Consider the following 21,459-nt stretch of genomic DNA (forward strand, 5'->3'; position numbering starts at 1 on the left):
AATCAGGTGTTGGTATGCTGGTTTGTGTGATGAGAGGGCTTGGAGCGCTGGCTGCGAGTCACAAATAATCAAGCTGTTGTTTCTGCTCCGGGTGATTTAAAGTAACTGCATCTAGAAGTCTGTGTAGTTCACTATATGTGGAGCTTGATGACTTTGGGAGGCGACGGCCTGTCCAGCCCTCTTGCGAGGGTTCTAAGGTTGGGGAGAAAACAGCACAACCAGCACTGCCGTCCTGCTGCAGGGAACCGTCTCTGTAGTAATGGTGGGTTATGCTGAGGGACGAGGACAGTCTGCTGATGGTCTCCAATGCACGTTGTCGTTGAAGTTGAGGCAAGTTAGTCTTGGAAACAGGAGTGTAAGAGATTGATGTTGATGTTAAGCTTCTGAATGCTTGAACAGACTGTACTGACTAGTATACGTCTTCCTGGCATAGTTGTGGACGAGGTGCATCTAGATCCAGAGAAGTCTTGATGATGTGAGAGTAGTGGGGAGAAAGGTGAGGGTAATACAAGCATTTGATACTGCAATAGGTGACATTAAAGTATATTCTCTCAACAAGTAGTGGGAGACGGAGTTCATGTTGCATATTTACAATTCTAGGGAGGCTGGACAGCCTAGGATGAGACTCATTGCTTGGTTCTGGAATTTTTCGAGAGGCTGTAGAGTTGATCTGGAGAGCTGACATAGTGCAGGGGAAAGATAATCTACCACTGAGAGGATTAGGGTAATGTATATGGTTCTGGTGACTAGGATAGATACTCCTGTAGAATAATTGGTAAGCCATTTGACAGGAGTCAGGCGTCGCTGTAACCTGGCCAGCAGATCTTGAGCCATGGGATGTACCCACTGTCTTGCTGGAATGGAAGGTGTTATCCGCAATGGCGCTCCCAAGTAAAGATGCTGCATGCACAGAGGTATAACATCGTTCCCCATGGTAAATTCTGGCAGATACCTTGCTGACTTGGGGGAGAAGATTCTACTTTTTTCTGGGGAGATAATGAGACCACAGGAGGATGCTGATTTGTAGAAGCAGGAGAGGAAGGGTTGCAAGTGATCTGGAGATCCTGAGTGAATGCATATATTGTCTGCATAGCAAGTGATGGTTGTGTGATCAGTGTCAGGAAGTAGGGAAAGAAGTCGATGATGGAGAATATTAAACAGAAATGGACTAAGTACTCCACAGTGTGGAGTACCGAGTTCAAGTTCCTTTGCAGTGCTCATTGCTCCCTTAAACAGCACATGAGAGATTCTATTTTGTAGATAACCACGTATCCATCTCAAAAGGTTTCCTTTGATTCCAAAATCAATGAGCTGGTCTAGAATGATGTCTCTATTTGTGACATCAAATGCACTGTTCAAATCAATGAAGGCTACAGCACTGGTCGGGAAGAGACGAGCGTAGAGCTCCATAAGACAATAATGCGTTGCTTGTTGGGGTAGGAAGCCATATAGTCTGGGAGAAAGCTTCTCTTGCAGTCGGAACATAAGGAGTGAGAGGAGAATACATTCGAATACTTTGCAGAAACAGGAGGTGAGGGAGATAGGCCGGATATTATCAGTGCCAGGCTTGGGGACTGCCACAATTGTACTATGAGTCCACGCTTTTGGCACATATCCTAGGCTGAGGCAGAGGTTGTAGAGCTGGGGGAGAGGGTTGCCAGGTATTTTTATGAGCATGCAAAGTACTGTATAGGTGATGCTATCATCACCAGGAGCTGACTTCTTATTCCTTGCTTAAGGCACATCGTAACTCTTCCTCAATAATGGGTACATCGTCCTCTTCATCAGTCCTCAGTAAGGCACTACTGAGATGGAGGGCACAGTGGTTTTCTTGTGTGGAGAGAGAGTCTTGTATATGAGCAGGAAGGTTGATGATTTGTGACTGTGTTGACCACTCATTATTGAGGTCCTGTGCATATTGAGCAGGGCTGTGGTGGAGGACACTTGGGGGTTTCTTCTTCACAATCCTGTTGGTGAGGTGCCACATGGAACTGACGCTTGTTTGATGGTTGATGCTGTCCATTAACTAGATCATCTCTTGATAGCTGATACTGGTGCTTACAACAAAATACTGTAAAACATTACTTTAGTCAATTACAAAGCAAGTCCTGTTTCAATACTTCTGCCTCCTTAGCTTAAAACAGAATACAATAATACAGTATTTCAGTAACTTACAAAGCAAGTCCTGTTTCAACACTTCTGCCTGGTTAGCTTGCAACAGAATACAGTAATACAATATTTCAGTCACTTACAAAGCAAGTCTTGTGTCAACACTTCTGCTTGGTTAGCTTACAGCAGAATACAGTAAAACATTACTTTAGTCAATTGCAAGGCAAGTCCTGACCCAACACTTCTCCCTGGTTAGCTAAAAACAAAATATAAAAATACAGAACTTTACCCACAAAGCAAGCCCTGTTTCAAACCTTCTGAATGGTTAGCCTCTGCCACCTCTCACCAACCACCTGGTCCGTCTGCAATCCTACCTCGAAGGATCACAGAAACACCTAACACTGTTGCAAAAGGTGCAGAAGATGCTAAACAAGGACACTTTAGAAACCTTGTCAGGCTGGTCTCCAGGGTTTTACAGCCAAGTCTTTCTGTAGAGAAGGCATCAATGGGATGGAGACCAGTCATAGACCTCTCTCCCATAAACCGATTCATTCCCCAGACTTGGTTCAAGATGGAGAGAGAGCAAACTGTGCTTGCCTCTATCAGGGAGAACGCTTTCATGCTCACAGTGGACCTGAAGGATGAGTATTTCCAGATACCTATCCATCAGTCTTCCCACATGCATCTTTGCTTCGTCCTCAGGGAGACGGTTTGCCAGTCCAGACCACTCTGTTTTGGGTTTTCAACAGCTCCCCAGGTGTTCACGAGAGTATTCACCCTGGTCTCAGCTTGGGTACCTTTTGCATAGGATATGTCTGTTGAGGTATCTTGACAATTGGCTGGTCCTGGCAAATTCTCACTTGCAGATGCTACAGGACAAAATCGTCTTCTCAAGTTTTGTCACGATCTAGGGATAGTGATAAATCTCAAGAAGTCCGATCTCGAGCCCAAGCAGGGGACAAAGTATCTGGGCATGCTGATCGACACGGTAGCAGGAAGAGTCAGAGCCTTCCCCTCAGACTCTCGTATCAGCAGGTTCAGAGAGTCAGCATAGCTGTTCCTGTCTAGGCAGGAGCAGTCTGCTTGGCAATAGCAAGTCGTGATAGGTTGCCTGTCATCTCTGGAAAAGCTGGTCCCTCATGAGCATCTTCACCTTTGGTCTCTCCAGTGGAGACTGAGAGAGTACTAGTCACTCTCCCACAACCCTTAGTCCTCTCCTGTCCCCCCTCTCGCAGGAGGTGAGAGAGGACTTGGACTGGTGGGTCAATGACAGGAACAGGAATGGATCTTTGCACTTCCCCTCCAGACATGCTTCTGTTCTCAGATGCATTGACTGAGGGATGGGGCACACACCTGGAGGAGTTACTGATTGCAGGAGTGTGGAACCATTATGACAAGCACCTTCACATCAACTCCTGGAACTCAAGCCAGGCTTCCATGCTCTTCAAGAATTTCAGGGTCATAAGAGACACTTGCTGGCACTGGTGAGCAACAATACCACAGTAGTGGCATACGTCAACAAGCAAAGAGGATTTGCCTCTCTTGCTTCACCAATTGACAGTTCAGGTGCACGAGTCGGCAATAGCCCATTCAGTAGAGCTGTCAGCCAGATACATTCCAGGCAAGAGGAATGTAGTGGAAAACAAGCTCGGACACCAGAATCAGGTGATAGAAACCAAGTGGTCCCTGCAACAAGATGGGGCAGAAAGGTTGTTCAGCCTATGGAGGCATCCAGCAGTTGTAGATTTTTTCGCCACTCAGTACAACAGACAGCTGGAGACCTTCTGCTCCTTTGTACTGGACCCATGAGCAGCTGCAGAAGATTCATTCCAGCACCCGTAGGACAACCTCGAGGTATACACCTTTCCCCCATTTTTATTCACATGGTGATCAACAGTGTTGACCACCTCAAATCTTCAGATGATTCTAGGGGGCATCCACCATTTGGTATCCCAACCTTCTGGCTCTTCTGTCTAGGGCACAAAGAGAGATTCCTCTGTGGCACAACCTTCTGTGACAACTGCACATAGAAGGTACCATCAGGCAGTGACTTCCCTGTGTCCTCACAGCTGGAGGTTATCTGCCATCTCTCAGGAGCAAGAGGCTTATCTCGCTGAGCAGCAACAGAGATGGCAGGATACCTCAGACAGTCCTCTGCAGCAGTATACCAGGGAAAGTGGGTCGTCTTCTGTAGTTGGTGTCATAGATGACGTATCTCCCCAGTCGGCGCCACTCTTCGGCAGGTTGCAGACTTCCTCTTCTTCCTTCGTTGAGAGAAACTCCTCTCTGTTTCAGCTGTGAAAGACTATAGGGCCATGCTGGGCCTAGTCTTGAAGCTGAAGGGTATCGATTCTCTTCCTCCTTCAAGATATCATTTCTCATGAGGAGCTTTGAGAAGCCTTACCCACTCAGGGATCTCAGGCCTCCTGTGTGAGATGTGACTCTCGTGTTACAGAGCCTGACTCATGCACTGTACAATCCCCTTTGAGAGTCCTTATACCCTCAAGACCGTCTTTCTGCTAGCCCTGGCATCGTTGGAGAGTTGGCGAACTTCGTGATCTTTCTTTTGATGTAAAACACTCAAGGGAATGGGGATCAGTTACATTCGATTTTGTCCTGGATTTCGTAGTGAAGACTCAGAATCCATTGGTCCCTGACACCTAGATTCAAGTCTTCCACCATCCCCTCCCTAAGTGACTTTGTTGGCAATAATTCAGAAGAGATGCTGCTTTGTCCCATTAGAGTGCTAAGGCACTATCAGAAGACAACTCGACATCTCTAGTCTAAGTGTTGATGACTCTTCATTAGCACCACAAGTTCTAAGAAAGAATTGTCCAAGAACAGTGTCTTTTCCTAGCTTCATCAGACGATCAGGAAGGCGTACTCGGCTGCTGGTGTAGACAACACCAATACACTTTGTCCGAGAGCTCACGAGGTCAGGGGCATTGCCCCGTCCCTTGCATTCCATAAGAACCTGTCATTTCATCAGGTTTTGAAGGCAGGAGGTCTGGGCACACCAGACCACTTTCCCCTCTCATTACCTTCAGGATATTTCCCACAAGTCCTTGGACACTTTTTCCTCAGGACCGGTGGTGGCTGCTCAACAAGTTATGTAGTTTAACTAGCTCCTTTAACTGGACAAGGTTGCATCTCACCTCGTTGCTTCGGTATGAATGAGTATGACTGTGGAGTGACTGGCTCTCCATCATCTCCTTCATCCTACGCTTTCCTTCTGAGCAGAGAGTACACGGACCTTACATCATTACATGCTGGACTGGGCAGCTGATACAAGTAAGACACTTTTTAGAGTAACTATCTATTTTCTTTGACTAGTTTATAGAAGCAAATATCCTCCTCTTCCTTTTACAAGTTTTTGCTTAATTCATGCATTGACATGTTGTCACTTTATAATTTAGCCCTATATATCTTCCAACATTACTTTACAATTAAGGACAGGCCCCTGAAGAATGCCTATGGGCTGGGAGGAGAAGATGCTTACTGCGTGTTAGTGTGTGGGGGCGGACGTGTTGGAGGTCTCTCTCGCGTTTCTTCACAGAAAAGAAGGGTTTTTCGCCCTTGGTGATTATACCTCTTATAGTAAGCAATGTGTTAATAGTGTCGCCATGTAATACCCGGCAGATATACTAATATTCTTTCTGCTCCAATCAGTGCCTTAGAAATCTTTCAAATCACAGCTACTCAAGGCCTATTGGTCCTGGGAAATGGGTAAAAGAATGCAATGTATGTGTTAGTGCTTGACCCTTCCCTTACCACAAAAATGTCATCTGACCAACCTCCAACCGGTGCGCAAGTGACCCTGACACTGTGCCCCACATACAAGTTCCGTACTCAAGAATAAGTGTCTTTACTTTATACAATACCAATCGAACCATTCCGGCGTCGAGTCCGCTATACAATCTGTCAGTGATGCCTTCTCCGATGAGGAAATCAACGTTGCATATACAAAATGCAAAGATCTGATACCAGAAAGCATTCTCAAGGAGCAATCCACGAAGAACTTGTTCTCTCACAAGAAAATATCATATATCACTAAGTCCCTAAGGACCTGCTTGGTGGAAAAATACGCCTATGACCCTTACAATCTGCCTCCAAAGGGTCCTGCTGACCTAAGCCTACCTGCTGTGTACTACACCGCAGAAAATGCCTTCCAAACAGCAAAATCTCTCTCAGAAATAATTGGAAAAAACTCGGAAAAAATTGAGGAGACAAATGATAAATTATCAAGAATCTGGGACGTAATCAAAGGACTACAGGAATCCCTGTAGTGGAAACAAATAACCTCACACAAAGCATCCTAAGGAGTGAAGCAAGAAGATCTAAATTGTGGGAAAGATATGAAAATGAGGCCTTTGTCCCCTAAAGGACTTAATCTCTGTATTTGCAAGATGTCATCTGCAGATTTTGTCATTATTACATTTATTGCTGATATTTTAATTTTTCATTATTACTGTGATTACTATCAAGTTAAAGTTTTTTTTTACATTCAATTTTTGTATTTAGTCCTCTGGACCTGATTACTGTAACCACCTAAGGTCTCTAGTTGAAATTTAAGTTATATAATATGTGCACTAACTGTTATTACTCTCAATGCATATTTTTTTTCTCACCAATATTATTACTGTTATTACCAGTATTATGATTACTAGCTTTTATGCTACCTCAGCTATTTTGTGGATGAGTCCCTATTATTCATTTTCTTTTTTTTATCATGTTGCCTCATGTATCTAGATTGTGTATGTTACTGTCTGTATTTTGTATATTCCATGTATATGGCCCTGAGCTGAAAAAAAGCATATTATTATTATTATTATTATTATTATTATTATTATTATTATTATTATTATTATTAATACATTTCTGTCAGTGACATCAAATTGAGGAGTGTTTTGGGGGTATTTCATACATGATTTGTACGCAAGTCACCCCCTTCTCTTTCCATTATTTCCGTCCATCTATTTTTGTTACACCATTTTACAACACATTCTTGATACAAACGTTTCAGATTTGGTAAATCACCATCTGTATTTCCTGATGATCTTTATTTACTTTTCGTATGATAACCTTTATTTTAGGTTTCCTTTAATGGGGATCTGGCCACGTAACAATTCCTGCTAGGTTAGGTTAGGTTAGGTGGGTTAGGTTAATATGGTAATCTTTATATTAGGTTTCCCTTCACCCCACTAGCTAGGTAACTTGGCCCACGAGTTGGGTTAGGTTAGGTGGGTTAGGTATGGTAATGTAAGGACAACGCCTTATCTCAATTTTCTCTTTATATAATTCAACAATCGTCTTGTATGATCATATTTTATGTACTTTTATATTCTATGTTATATGTCTCGCAAGAAACACAAATCGGCTCTCACCGACCCACTTTTACTCTCTCTCGGGTCGGATACCACATTTCCACCCACATGCTGTATATTTGAATTTCCCTTACCTGTAATGAAGTCAGTACACTTCTACCTGCCTCTTTGTCCACACCTCACAGTAACGTTTATATTAGGTTTCTTTTCAGGAAAGTGGGTCCAGTCGCCAATCCCCGGCGTAACACGGCCTACAAGTTGGGCTAGGTTAGTATGGTAACCTTCATATTTGTGATCCCACCACATTATATTTTGGAGCCCGAATAGGGACTGTTGGTGCAGCAACTGCAGAACAACTGGGGTACTGAGTTGTGTGATTAGTGGAGAAAGTGAGGATGGAATGGTTGAAGGAGATGGAGAGGCTGAAGGGTGAGTTGCGGTTGGCGAGGGAAGCTAACAAAAATTTGGAAGTAGAGAATGAGAGGTTGAGGGTGGAGTGTGAGGAGCTGAAGAGTGAGTTAGAGGAAATGAAAGGAATGCTAAAGAGTGCAAATGAAATAAGAGGTGAAAGAAGCGGAAGAGAGAATAGTTGAGAAAATGGACAAAAAATTTGGGGTAATGATGAATCCAGATGATGAAGGGATTCATGGAAGAGTGAGTGGATGAAAGTACGAGTGACAAAGGTGATTTGGTTGTGATAGGTAAGGGAAAGAAGGGGAAGACAGGATAAGGATAAACCTGAGGACAAGAATAAGAAGGGGGCTGAGGAAAAGAAGAAGACTAATGGAAAAAAGGCTAGTAAGGGTGACGGACAGGATGAGATTAGGATGGAATACATTGGGGAAAGGGCTGAGAGTGATTTGGATAGCAGTGAGTGGAAACAGGTAGGTAGAAAGAAGAAGGGTAAGAAGAGCGTAGTCAAGAGTATGGACGTGAGTGTGGAAGTGGACTCGCTGTATTCGGAAGAGGGAAAGAAGGGTCAGAATGGAAGCAGCGAAAGTGAGAGTGAGAGTGAGCGGGAAGTACGAAAGGCTGTGTATATGAGAGAGGTACCCTGATGTGCACAATACGAGGAATACAGTAGTAGGGACACAGGGGATTTTTTTAAGGAATACGAGAAGTATTGTGAAGCTAAGTATGGGGATAACAAGAGAGTTTGGACAAGAGAGTTAGGTAGCTTTTTGACAGGATTTTAGTTGAGTATGTATGGGGTAATGAGTGTAGGGAATGTGCCGTATGAGAGTGTGAAAACCAGGATTGTAGAACAGGCAAAGAGGATAAAGAGTAGTGTTAGATATAGGAGAAAACAAGATTTTGAAGAGGCATGAATGAATGTTGGTGAGTCATTGTCACTGTATGTCTGTAGGTTAGAAAAATTAGCTAGAAAAAAGTTTGGGGACGAAGGGATAAATGAATGTAAGGAGTTAGTGCAAAAGTTGTTGGCAACTATACCAGAGAATGTATATGAGTATATAAATCTAAAATATAAGGAGAAAATGCGGTGGATGAATGAAAGGTTAATGTGGAACGACATCTAAGAAATAGTAGAGGATTATGAGCTAGATAGGTGTATGAAAGAGAGTAGAAGTGTTAGTGTTAGGACTGAAGTAGCTGAGGTTATGCCATAGTTTAAGAGCTATAGGGAGGCAGTTTTAGAAGGGCCAAGGCGAATGGCAGAGTGAGTGGTTGATAGGAACGTTAGAGCAAGTAACGTGAGTGAGTTAGCCCTAAAAGCAATAGGAGTATGAGTGTGGGAAGAGTAGGGTCAGTTAGTTGTGAGCAAGAACTGCAGCGTTACAGATGTGGTAAGCCAGGACACAAGAAGAATGAATGTTGGTGGGCTTTAGAAGCGTGCTTTAGGTGTGAGCAAATGGTGCACTTGGTGAGTGAGTGTAAAAAAGATAGGGATATTAAATGTTACAAGTGTGGACAGGGCACATAGTTAGTGGACGTTCGGGTACCCGTATGAACGTGGTTTGCGGCAACTGCAGGAAGAATGGGGATTATGCTAAGATGTGTAAAGAACAGCATGCAAAATGTGTTGAATGTGGAATGGAAGGTCATGTGGCAAGTGTGTGTAGGCAAAAGAGGATGAGTCCGGTTGGGAATTTGGAAAACTAAGTGAAAAGGGGATCCAGAGGGGTGGGTCCTCTGGTATGCGAGTAGTAAGAGTGATGCATCTGCGTGAAGGATTGTTACATGAAAAGGGGTTTGGGGATAGAGCTCATGAATGTGTGAGTGTAAAAATGAGATGCAAAGGGGTGTGTTTGGTTGCTTTAATTAATACCAGTTGCAGTGTCCATGTTCTTTTTAAGAATGGATGTAACAATTGCAGAATAAGTGTGAAATCATGGAGTGTAATGGGGAGGTACAAGGTAGGAAATTTAGGTATGCCTGTGTTGGGAGTGGTGCGTGAAAATGTAGAAATTGGAGGGGTAGTGGTGGATGAAAGTTACTTTTATGTGATTGAGGGAGTGAGTGATAAGTATATTTTGTTAGGGTATGGGTTCTTGAGGAAGTGTGACATGAAGGAGAACGTACGTGGAGAATTGTACTTAGGTAGGAATGGTGAGGTAACCAGTAAAATATGGAAGGGGGTGCCGTTAATTGCAGAGGAGAGTGTAAAGGTGCTGCAAGAAGTAGGAGAAGTTGTTAGTGTGAAAGTTGCGTGGCCGGACAGTCTTCAGATTGTCAAAGGTGACAACTGTGTATATGTGGTTGAGGGTGTGGATGCGAACAAGTTGGTAAGAGCAAGGCCTGTTACTGCTTTTTCAAGTGGTAGTTGCCACTACCAGTTTAAACGGTTGAGTTTTGGGTTGGCTAATGCGCCTGCTGCCTTCCAAAGGGCAGTGAATGGGATTTTGGCTGGGTTTGATAGAAGGAAGGTGACTGTGTTTATAGATATTTTGATTGTAAGCAAAACTATTGAGGAGAATATGGAGCAGCTTGAGAAGGTGTTAGAGCGGTTGGAAGAGGTTGGAGTGAAAGTGAAGCTGGATAAGTGTATGTGGTTGGCTGGGGAAGCGGAATTTCTTGGTCATAAGGTGAGTGCTAGTGGCGTAAGGAAGAGTGAAAAGTCTTCCGGACCGTGCACGATTTTAAGGGTTTTTTGGGTTTGATTGAGTTTTGGAGGAAGTTTGTTAGGGATTGTTCGGGTATAGGGAAGCCGTTGACTGAATGGACAGGAAAGGAAAATTGTACTATCTAAAGTGGGATGAGCGAATGGTGGGAGCATTTCAGAGATTGAAAGAGGAGGCTGCTAGAGATGTAACCTTGGCTTTTCCAGACTATAGTGAGGATGCGAGGGAGCTTGAGCTGTATACTGATGCGAACGAGGTTAGTAATGGGAGGGTGTTTAGCGCAGATGCAAGAAGTGAATGGGGAAGAACAGTTGAGAGTAATTGTGTATGTAAGTAAAGCTTTTAATAAGGCCGAGTGGAAGTATTCGGTGGTTGAGAAAGAGCTTGCAGCAATAAGGTTTTGTGTGAAAACATTGCAAGTGTTTTTGTGTGGGGTAAAATTTGTTATCCGGACGGACCATCGGCCATTAGTGTATATGATCATGAAGGAGAGTGTGAATGCTAGGATCGCAAGGACGATTTAAGATTTTAGTGAGTTTCATTTTAGGTTAGAATATGTGCCAGGGAGTAAAAATGTGATTGCTGATGCAATGTCTAGGATGCATGGTAGGGGTAATGGTGTCGTGAAGGGTGACTGGGGTCTGAATGTGGTGCCTAAGGGTTTGGTTGTAAAAGAGAGGTTTGAATGGGGTGACAGAGTGTGTGAATGTTTGTTTTCAGCATTGCAAGATTTTCAAGGGAGAGGTCTGGTTGAAGAGGTACCTGGTAGTGCAAATGAGTTGCAAGTGAGGTTGATGAGTGAAGTGCAAAAGGAGTGGCATATGCGGAGGAACAAGGTGGGGAAGAGGAAATGTTTCGTAAATTGGTGTTAGCAGTAGTTTAGAATAAAGGTGTTTTTGTATTTTGGATGGGACAGACTGGTCAAGTATCGAGGGAGGATAAGTACAGGTAGTGAGCTTGGGGTTTTGTGGATTCAGTGCCGGGAAAACAGTTGTAATTGGTTGGTAAGGAAAGGGGACTATGAAGGGGTTTTGAATCAGGAGTACGGAAGTGGGGAGGTGGCTGAGGATGAATGTGGTGAGGATGATTGTGATGTGGATAACCAGGAGGATTTGGCAGTGAATGTGTGTGTGCATGGGACTCGAGGGAAAATGGTGGCGATGGTCAGAATAAATGATAGTGAATACTGTGGTTTGGTTGATACAGGGGCACAAGCTTCCTTGGTGAGTGGGTCAGTGGTAAGTGAACTGGAGACATGCGATTGGGAAGTGAAAAGACGGTGTACAAGTGTGAGGATGCATGGGTTGGGACAAGGAAGTGTTTTGGTGTGGGACGAGGTGCAGTTAAAGGTTAGGTTAGGAGATTTGGAAGTTGCACATAATATTATAACCATGGGAGAAAATTATATGCCAGCTTGCTTTTTGATAGAGATGGATTTTTTGAGGATGCATGATGTAAGCGTAGATATAGGAAATGGGATTCTTAGTAAGGGGGGTAGCACAATAGCTAGGATTCAGGATGGTAGTGCCTTTGTAGCAAACTTTGTGGGGGTAATTGATATTTCAGCTTGTATTTCGTGTTGCAAATGTCATAAATAAGAGGAAATAACACAATAACACGGCAAAACCTTCCCCCAAGTGTTTTACCCCACCCATAACCCTGTATTCCCATCGGTCCCCCTTACCGTAGGGTAGAGTTGTAGGACATAATTCTCCAAGTGATTTACCCCACCCAAAAACCCGCATTCACATTGGGTCCCCCTTACAGTAGAATAGTGTTCAAAGGTAAATTACAGGTTAATTACAGCCGGCAGAAAAAATGTTACTTAAAATTCTCGTTCAGGAGGTAAAATTATGTAGAAAAACGTCAACTGCCACAGTCTAGATCGTCACGGAATACGCGCTTAGATCTACCAATGTGGCATTCCTTTGGAAGACAATACATTATGAAAATGATGTAATGGAGAGAAATTAATATATAAAGTATTTTTAGTAGTTGATCAAGATGCATTTATTATTATCTTTAATAAGTCTTGTACTAATCTAAAAATATTCAATGTGAGGTCTATAATATTGCATAGTAATCCTCGTACCTAGTATATAAATAGATCAATCTGTGTCCATTCTAAAACCTTCAACTTGCGTACGCTCTAATGAGGCTGACAGAGGCTCAGAAAAAATCACTGGAGGTCATTCAAAACAATGCAATGAGGCTCATGCTAGGAGCACCTACATGGACAAGGCTGTGCAACCTCAGGCTTGAAACTAACTTGCCAAAACTAGAGGAAAGGATTGCACAGCGAAATGCAAACACAATGGCCAAGATGTTCTTCTCAGAAAGAGACTCCATCTCTAAGAAAAGAGCAAGAGAGGAACTTGCCAAACACCCAGAGATTCAAACTTCGAGTTCCTATGGTAAGGACCAAAGTGACAAGTTGACAACATCAAGAGTCTAGGCATGGCAGAAACATTGCTGCAACTAGGTCCAGACACAACACAGGGCACACAACAACTACCACCCTGGAAGAAGGACACTGCAATATACAAATACACAAGCCTGCCAAGAGCAAAAGAGGACTGCACAGAAGAGCTAAGAGCGGCAGCCTATGAAGCAATCAGAAACACTGAGACCATAGGGGCACAAACATACTACACTGATGGCACTGTAGATCCTGAGAATCAAACTACGGGAGCTGCAGTATATTCAAGAAACTTCACAGCCTGCTGGAGGACCTCCAGTGAGAGCCAAACAGAAGGCGTAGCTGTCGAGAGTAACGTAGTAAATGTACCGGTATCTAGTTCTAGTTACGGTGATGAATTAGGCTCTAACGTTTTGGATAAGGATGAGCTAGTCAAGTTGCAGAGAGAGGATGAGACACTAACCCGAATTTTTGAATGTGAGCTGGATGATGATCTCGATGATGTGTGTAAGGAAACTTTTTGTTTAAAGGACGAAGTTTTGTGTCGTTATGTTCGACCGAAGTCAGGTAGTAAAGGGGAAGTCACAGAACAATTAGTAGTTCCTAGGAAGCTTCGTGAACTAGTTTTGAAGTTAGCACATGATGAGCAAGGACATTTGGGAGTAAATAAAACTTTCAAGTGTATTAGTGTAAGTGTTTACATAATAAAAATATGGAATGTTAGTCCATATATATAAAAGATTGCTTGCAGGAATGTGATCAGACTAGAGACGCTAAAGATGACGTATACAATAAGTATGTAGGCTAAGTTGACATGTCATCATCTGCGGTCATTCATTTGTTTTGAAACAGTCCAAGCTCCCTGCTTGAGACAACTACCCCGACCTATGATTCAAACGGCCTACGTGATCTGTAGCGTGTCTCATTTTGATTGTGTGTTCGTATGAAACTATGTCATTTGTATGTATGTTCATATGTTCGAACTACTGTCTGTTCCTTCATAACTTGTAACAGAGATGGTAGACGGGCAGAACAGAGTTAGCTATCGTCATTAGAAGACCTGTACCTCTTTACCTAAGCTTTATCATGTAGAGGAATAGGATTAGCCATCATCATTGGCAGAAGCGATCAAGCTATCGTTATTAGAAGACTTGTACAATCATATCTGATCTTCAGCATGTAAAACTTCAGAAGAATACATATATTTTTATATTTCGTGTTTCCTACAAGAACCTCCTCACCATGAGTTTAACACATCGTCGTAATAACTAACAAGATAATACCAACTTCGTAAGTGATCTACAAACCCCCAGACACTCCATTGAAGATGGAAGTGCAATACCAACCGACTTAGCGTATAGATTATCGCAAGTCTAACATTACCTCATAGGGCGCCTTATCATACAAGGCACAAGCCCTAATATTGGTGGCCAGCGTACCAGAAGAACTCTACAACGTCCTACGAAGAAAAACCAGAATAATAAATCATGTATCATAAGAAGTCAACGACGACGGAAGCAGCAGATTCTTCAAGCAACCTAGTATCATCGTTAGTGAGCAACTTCAGAAAACAACAAGATTCGTCAAGCAACTTAGTATCATCGTTTAGTGAATAACTTCAAGAAACAAAACCGACGTGTCCTTTTCCTACGGCAACGGAAGCTTCGTCTCTCATTAGAATCATTCAAGAAAACATCGTTAGTGAGCGTTTCCGGCACTCCAAGAAACAAACCGAACGCGTCTGCAGCATCGGATCTTTCAAGGGCTCGAATCATCGAAACAACGCGCACGGGGGAAACTGAAGCCAAACCAGGTCATCCGCTAAATAGAGAAGGAGGACCAAGGCCGTGTGTCGTTATCGGAACACCGCGACTTCCCACAAAAGCAAGCTAAGTACAATTTTTTATTCATTTGGAGTAACTTTGAGTGTTTCCTTTGCAGGTCGAATTTCGTTATTCCTGTGGCTGAAGTTACGAGACATTCTTAATCTTACTTTTTTACAGAAATTATCTACATCATTGAGATTTCGCTACTGCGAGTTTTTTATCTTTGAGTGTCTGTTTCCAGAAGTTCTACTGAAATATCATAATCATATACTATGTTAATTTTATCATTTTGGGTGATTATTAATCCTTTACGTAACAAATCCTATTAAACAGTGAATATGCGTTTACGCAGTGGACGTCTGTATTTATACAGATGCATGGATAGGGTCGTTAAGCACCGTAGTGATTAGAAAACACACAAAAAAACAAGTGGAACACCCGTACAAATCTATATAAATTAGAGGTAACACTATTTCGGGTCATGACAATAAATGCTCCTTTGCAAAGTCCCGATCGCAGTTTTAGCCTTGAGTTTTTTGAGTTATATAAAATATCGAACCTCAATGACTCAACTTAACTTTAAAAATATGGCTGGATTGCAAGGAATAACATGTCTGTAAAAAACTTTCATCAGGCTAAATGCGCTGACCAGGATCCCTCACTATTTCAAATTTTAGCAAAGAATGAAGTACAAACAGTTAATATTGAATGCAGTAGTGATAACTTGTCTTATTAGTAATCGCTCAGTTCCTAATAGTTCGTCATTCATTGCTTTATACGTAACCAGCAACATAATGCTAAAAACACACAATACGTTGCCGATGGTAATAAAGAGAAGGATCCTAATTATTACAAAAAGAAATAGAAACAGTAGCCCGTTCAGAATCAAACAAGCAAACTCGGTGACTGTGTCACCTAGTCAAGCGGTCAAGGTCAGTCAAAACTGCCGAAGTTTTCAAAGCAAAGCAAATTCCACACAATAAGCGACTCTAGCAGAGTGGGGAAAAGCGATGTTGGATCATACATACCGATATCTTTTTGAATTAAAAAGGATTTTTCCTGTGAAACACACGACCGTATAAAGTAATCAGAGCAGGTTATCATTTTTTTTTTAATACCTAAGTTATTATAAGTAGTGGTGGATAAAGCCCGACTGTACGCGCCGTAAAAATTAGAATATCTTGTTTATTCCTTTAGTACACGTAATATCCTGTATTTACGGACTCACCGTCTGTTGTTCGAACTTCCCTAATGAGAAGTCCGGAGAAGCGAGCGCTTACAGATACCTCTATAGTTATAAAAAACATTGATCTGTATGTAGTGTAATTGTAAGATCCATCTAGGGGTATACAAAATATTATCTTACATCCTGCAAAATAAGGCGTGTTTATCAAAGGAAAATCCTATAAACCTTCAAACATATTAAAATCCGTTGAACAAAAAAGAGACAGTTAATCAAATAATAACTTACATATAGAGGAAACTATGAACATTTGTCTCATAAATCGTAACATTGTTCAAATGACCCAACAGAATTCTCCCACAACCGCAGTCGTACTTTGCACGCAAAATCTCGAGAAGCATGCACCCTCGAATGTCTTAGTGCGTGTAAAAAGACTTTGCTGGGAAATGAAATTTTAATCCTTCCCGACACTCTGAAATATAACGATTTCCGCGAACAAAGCCCTAAAAGTATACATATCGTGGATACGGAAGTTATAAATATCGCATTTTTTATTGTTGCTAATTTTTAATCCCCCCAACCAGTCGTAGATGAATCTCTCTGATAATCTATCTAAAGTAATATCCGTAGTCATTCAAGCAGAGGTGATTCAGCAGAAACTTTTTTTTATCTTTTACCTGAATACCAGGAAGTTTCTCCACTAGCGAGTGATCTCTGGGAGAAAAACGGATGTCATTGAAAACAAAATACGGTCTAAGGACAAACATAAAGCTATTTACGTACCTTCGTATAGATTCTCAATGAAATTTCAAAATAGAGATAAATGACGAAGTTGAAAAATTTTAGTAATAGGAGTCATTAGGAAATCAAATAAGCCCATATAATTTTTCCCTCAAATGTCATGCCATAAAAGATCGGACTTGGCGTATCTGCGTAGATTCTGTCGCTTAAACAAGGAAACGACTCCCGATAGTTTCCAGTGCGATGTACCGATGTCATCTTATCTCTGTTAGGTTAGAATAAATTTTTTTTCACCAACTTGGACTTACTTAAATGCTTTTACCAGATACCATTACCTAAGTGATTGTACCTCATATACCGTTTTCAGCACACTCAGGGGACATTATCAATTTTTACGTATGCCTCTGGCTTACGTTGCGCCCCAATTACAATATAGTGTTTGGAGACTTTTAGGGGATAACCTACATGCATATATGGATGATCTTGTAATCTTTTCTAATAACTTAGAAGTACATTCACATAAAGTAGAGCTAGTGCTACAGAGACAAAGACAAATAATCTCAGAGTAAAATATCTAAATGTGAGTTTTTAAAAACCGAACATGTTTATCTAGGTTTTATGTGTCTAGTCAAGGTCTTAAAGTAGTCCATGGTAAGGTGTCGGCTATTCATAACTTTCCGGTACCTATTAACGTAAAAGGGGGATACAGCACTTTGGCGCTGTAGTGGGTATTACAATCGTATGTAAATATGTAATTCTTCAATCATGACAGCTCCGTTAACAGATCTTACGAAGAAGAGCGTAGATTTATTATGGTCTAAAAAGCATAAACAGGCGTTCAATATCTTAAAAGCGGAATAATGCAGCTCACCTAACTTAAAAATACCTGATTTAAATAAGGATTTTTTTTTTATTGCAACAGACGCCTCAGACCAAGGGGTAAGAGGGATACTACTTCAGCAATATGATAAACAGTTCTTTCCTATAGCTTTTTATTCATGTAAACTAAAGCCCCCTGAAAGTAAATATACAGTAATAGGCAAGGAAGGGGCTAGGTATCTTTAACTCACTAGTACATTTTAAGTTCATAATCTATGGCTATCCTGATAAAGTCCTTACTGAACATGAGTCCTTTACCGAGTTTTTCAAAGGCTTTAATCACAGTCCAAAAGGAACTCGGTGACAAATGATCATTCAGGTCTTTGGAGCCAAGATAAGATATCTACCTGGGAAAGCAAATATCATAGCTGACGCATTATCCCGCAATCCCGCACCATACCGCAAAGAACCATTAATTAGACTAAAAGATTTAGAAACATCCGTGCCTATTGTTAAAACCGTATCTAAACAAGAAAATTCCTTAACCCAAGATTTGAAAGAGATCGCAGAGCATTGAATATCTGGGTTGGAGCGCAGAACTGTTACAAACTGAACAAAGCAAGTGTCAACAGCGATAAGCAAAACAATAAACACCAAACAATAAACACTTCGAAACGGAAACAGGGTCAGTGGCTAGGCAAAAAAAAAAACAATAAACACTTCGAGCAGAAACCCTAAAGCAAAAGTATATTTATAGTATGTGTATCAGAATAATGTAATCAAATGTAATGTTATATGTAGGTCTGTGACGAGGAAAACCCGAAGAACACAGCAGATGACTAACGACCAGGTAGTAGTAATAATCTCTCTCATGCCAATCGTCATAAACTGGTTGCATTCCGTCATCAGGGTTCCCTCCTATGTCACAGAAAGCCAAATCACTGTTTACTGGCCGACAATGCTTACAGATATAAAAAGCACATAACTAATTGTAACACGTGTCATGAAAACAAGGGATACACTAAGAGACCTGTCAGTTTAAGGGCCTATCCTGTGCCAAATCAATCCTTGAAAGAATATACGTAGAATTATTAACAGAATTACGAGTCTGACAGAGGGAATAAACACTTCTTAGTGTTAATAGTTCCTTGACACGTTATATAGAATTAAGATAGGCCACCTTAAAAAACAAACACCGACAATTGAGTGCGTTAGGAATATTTATGAGTGCTAAATCAGTAAATATGGAATTCAACACATAATAATCTGTGACTCGGGTGGTGTAAATCAATAATAATCTCCTTAACACGTTGTGTGAATTCCTTTCCATTAAGAAAACCAATAATATATTTTATCACCCAGAGTCAATCGGTTTGGTAGAATAACGGATAATTAAATAGGAAGTGTCAATGTCTTACGAGTTACAACTCGTGATATTGGATCCGAAACCCTGGATTATAGCGGTTCTCGCGTTTTTTCAAATACCTTATCATTTATATCTTGGATCTATAGAATTGATGCCACAAGTAGCCTTATACGGTATGCCGCTAGAACACTTTTCCACATATTCAAGCCAACCATTAATTTATCAAATATATATAAAAAAAATATATAAATAAATAAATATAAAAAAAATAAAATAAATATGGATACAAGTGGAGTCAATATAATACACTCCGTAAGAAGTCGGAAGGGTTACAAATTATAATAAAAAAGGAATCACAATAAAATCAATAAGCAAAACGTAACCATAGATTAATTAAATATCCAAATATATATGCGTATATATTTAGTAATGACAAATAAGCTAAAAGTTCAAATACATATCCAGAACCTACTGACATATTGTCTGTCCCCGGTGATTTATATTCGTAGTCAATGAAAAAAAAAAATAAAAAATAATAATAATAATAATAATAAATAAATAAATAAATAAATAAATAAATAAAAGAAAACGATTTTAAAGTCCGGAAGTCTAGAAGTGTAAATGTTATCTATGGAATAATCCTATATGAATCTTATACAGGGCTAATAATATATATAGAATTTGTATGGAAACTTTTTTCATTAGTTTGAATAAGGAATATTTAATTTAACATAATTACAATTATGCAGATTTCCAACATGAAACTAATATATTGTTCAATTTTGGTACTGTTTTTTTTTCAGACATTCTTTTCGTGTGGGTCGAGTATTAAAAGATAATAAATTTATCCTAAAGTCGCATTTATTTTTTTATTACAGCAAGTAACGTAACTCTTAGCTGGCTGAGAGCAATCTCCTGCCAAGTGACGACGTCATCATTGCCGTATCAGTATTTGTTCCTTTTAACCTCAATAATCTGCTTACACAGGCTTCATCTCGCGCTTGCAAAAGCAGATTGACTGGAGAAAGGAATGCTTAGCCCGAACTTCTCATGGGCAAGGCAGACGTTAGGTACAAGTGTCTATCGGTATGCGCAATGCAACTTGCAATCATTTTAAAATTAATAAACAAGATAAGGAAATAGAATTTCTATAACATCAAAATGAATTAATTTTTTCTGAACCTCATAGACATTTAGAAGTATCAAGATATGAATATGAAATATTTACTTGCAACATTAGCCTATTACAATTCAAGTAAAACATTCATGGGAAAATGTCACATTTTCTTGAAAAAACCCAAAGTTTATTTAGAAATTAGTTACATAGTGGGTTTTTCGTTGCATCTCCTACCTATTAATAATGTTTTAAAAGTTAACCTCAGAGGATGCGCACGAGAAAATTGAATATGAAACTTTTGTTAGGGCACATAGGATCAGATTTTATCACAACTTAATTTCAGTTAGCATAGAGAAATACAGAATCATGATTAATCTTCTCTTTGACTCTTATGTTGCCTGGCAATCTTACAATTAGCTCCGTTTTCCACTTCTTTGTCTAGTAACTTACTACCAGTAATATCGAATTTTCTTTGAGATTCGTAATGATATCTATTTATTTTTTATAATTATGGATATTTTTACAAGTCATCATAGACCTTGGATAGGTTCACTCATTGTTAATGCCATGGATAAAAAAGTTGTACAGCGGATTCTTTTGAATTCCAAAATATCAGCGAATTCATGTGGGTTACGTCTGGTCTAAATGGCTCTCTTCCCTCCCCTGTATTTGGATGTCGTCTGAATTTACTTTGCCCTTGTGACAAGTATAATTTCACTTGCAGGCTGATTAATGGAACCTGTTACAGTATCCTGCAGTACGAGAGTTTCACATCGCAACTTCAAAAAATCGTTCGTCGCTGCGGACGACGGCAGTCGAAGAGTAACAACCGCCTACAATGTGAAAGGAATAAGCACCATCCTGGACTTCTTCGACGGACACCGTATCTGTCGTAAATCTTGTTTTTCATGCGGAACGCTCCAGCGACTGTCGGAAATCGACTACGAAAGGGACATACTTCCGACAATTACGACCCGAAGGATATTCAACTCTACTTTGCTGGCGAAGGACTTCGTGCTGGGGATGTTTTTTTTTTATTCATCGCGAACGTAATCGTGTAGCTTAGGATGCAGAGAATAAGTATGAGCGCAAAATAGAAACGTTGGACCCGCCCAGGCAAATTTTCCCCTTGTTTTAACCCTGTGAAATCGGCCGTTTCATTGGGCTATAGGTGGTTGTCTGGAACTGTGTAATGGACGAAAAGTTGTTCGAACGCTAGTTAAAAGTGAAGTAGTATAACCTCGGTCATGTATCCTATATATATAAAGTATCATGTATCTATATATAAATGATCATAAATAACAGAATCAAATAATATTTTTTGCGTGTACGCACTAGGAATCTATATAAATGATCATAAATAACGGAATCGAAATATATCTTTGCGTGTACGCAATAGGAATACATTTAAAGTGCACATATATTAATCCATAATTATAGGAATCCAATATACATATGGTAAAACATATCAGGTA

General features: G+C 40.6%; 1 protein-coding gene across 1 annotated transcript; it reads right to left on the reverse strand.

Moving 5' to 3' along the window:
- Nucleotides 1-588: 588 nt before the first annotated feature.
- LOC135214534 (uncharacterized) lies at nucleotides 589-1,410 on the reverse strand. The gene has a single exon (XM_064248908.1). The coding sequence runs from the start codon at nucleotides 1,408-1,410 to the stop codon at nucleotides 589-591; it is 822 nt and encodes a 273-aa protein (XP_064104978.1).
- Nucleotides 1,411-21,459: the final 20,049 nt, after the last annotated feature.

Source organism: Macrobrachium nipponense, chromosome 46 (assembly GCF_015104395.2).
Source record: "Macrobrachium nipponense isolate FS-2020 chromosome 46, ASM1510439v2, whole genome shotgun sequence".
NCBI classification, from domain to species: Eukaryota; Metazoa; Arthropoda; class Malacostraca; order Decapoda; family Palaemonidae; genus Macrobrachium; species Macrobrachium nipponense.

Coding starts and splice junctions, on each gene's coding strand:
- LOC135214534 (XM_064248908.1), bottom strand. CDS start 1,410: ATGGAGCTCTACGCTCGTCTCTTCCCGACCAGTGCTGTAGCCTTCATT.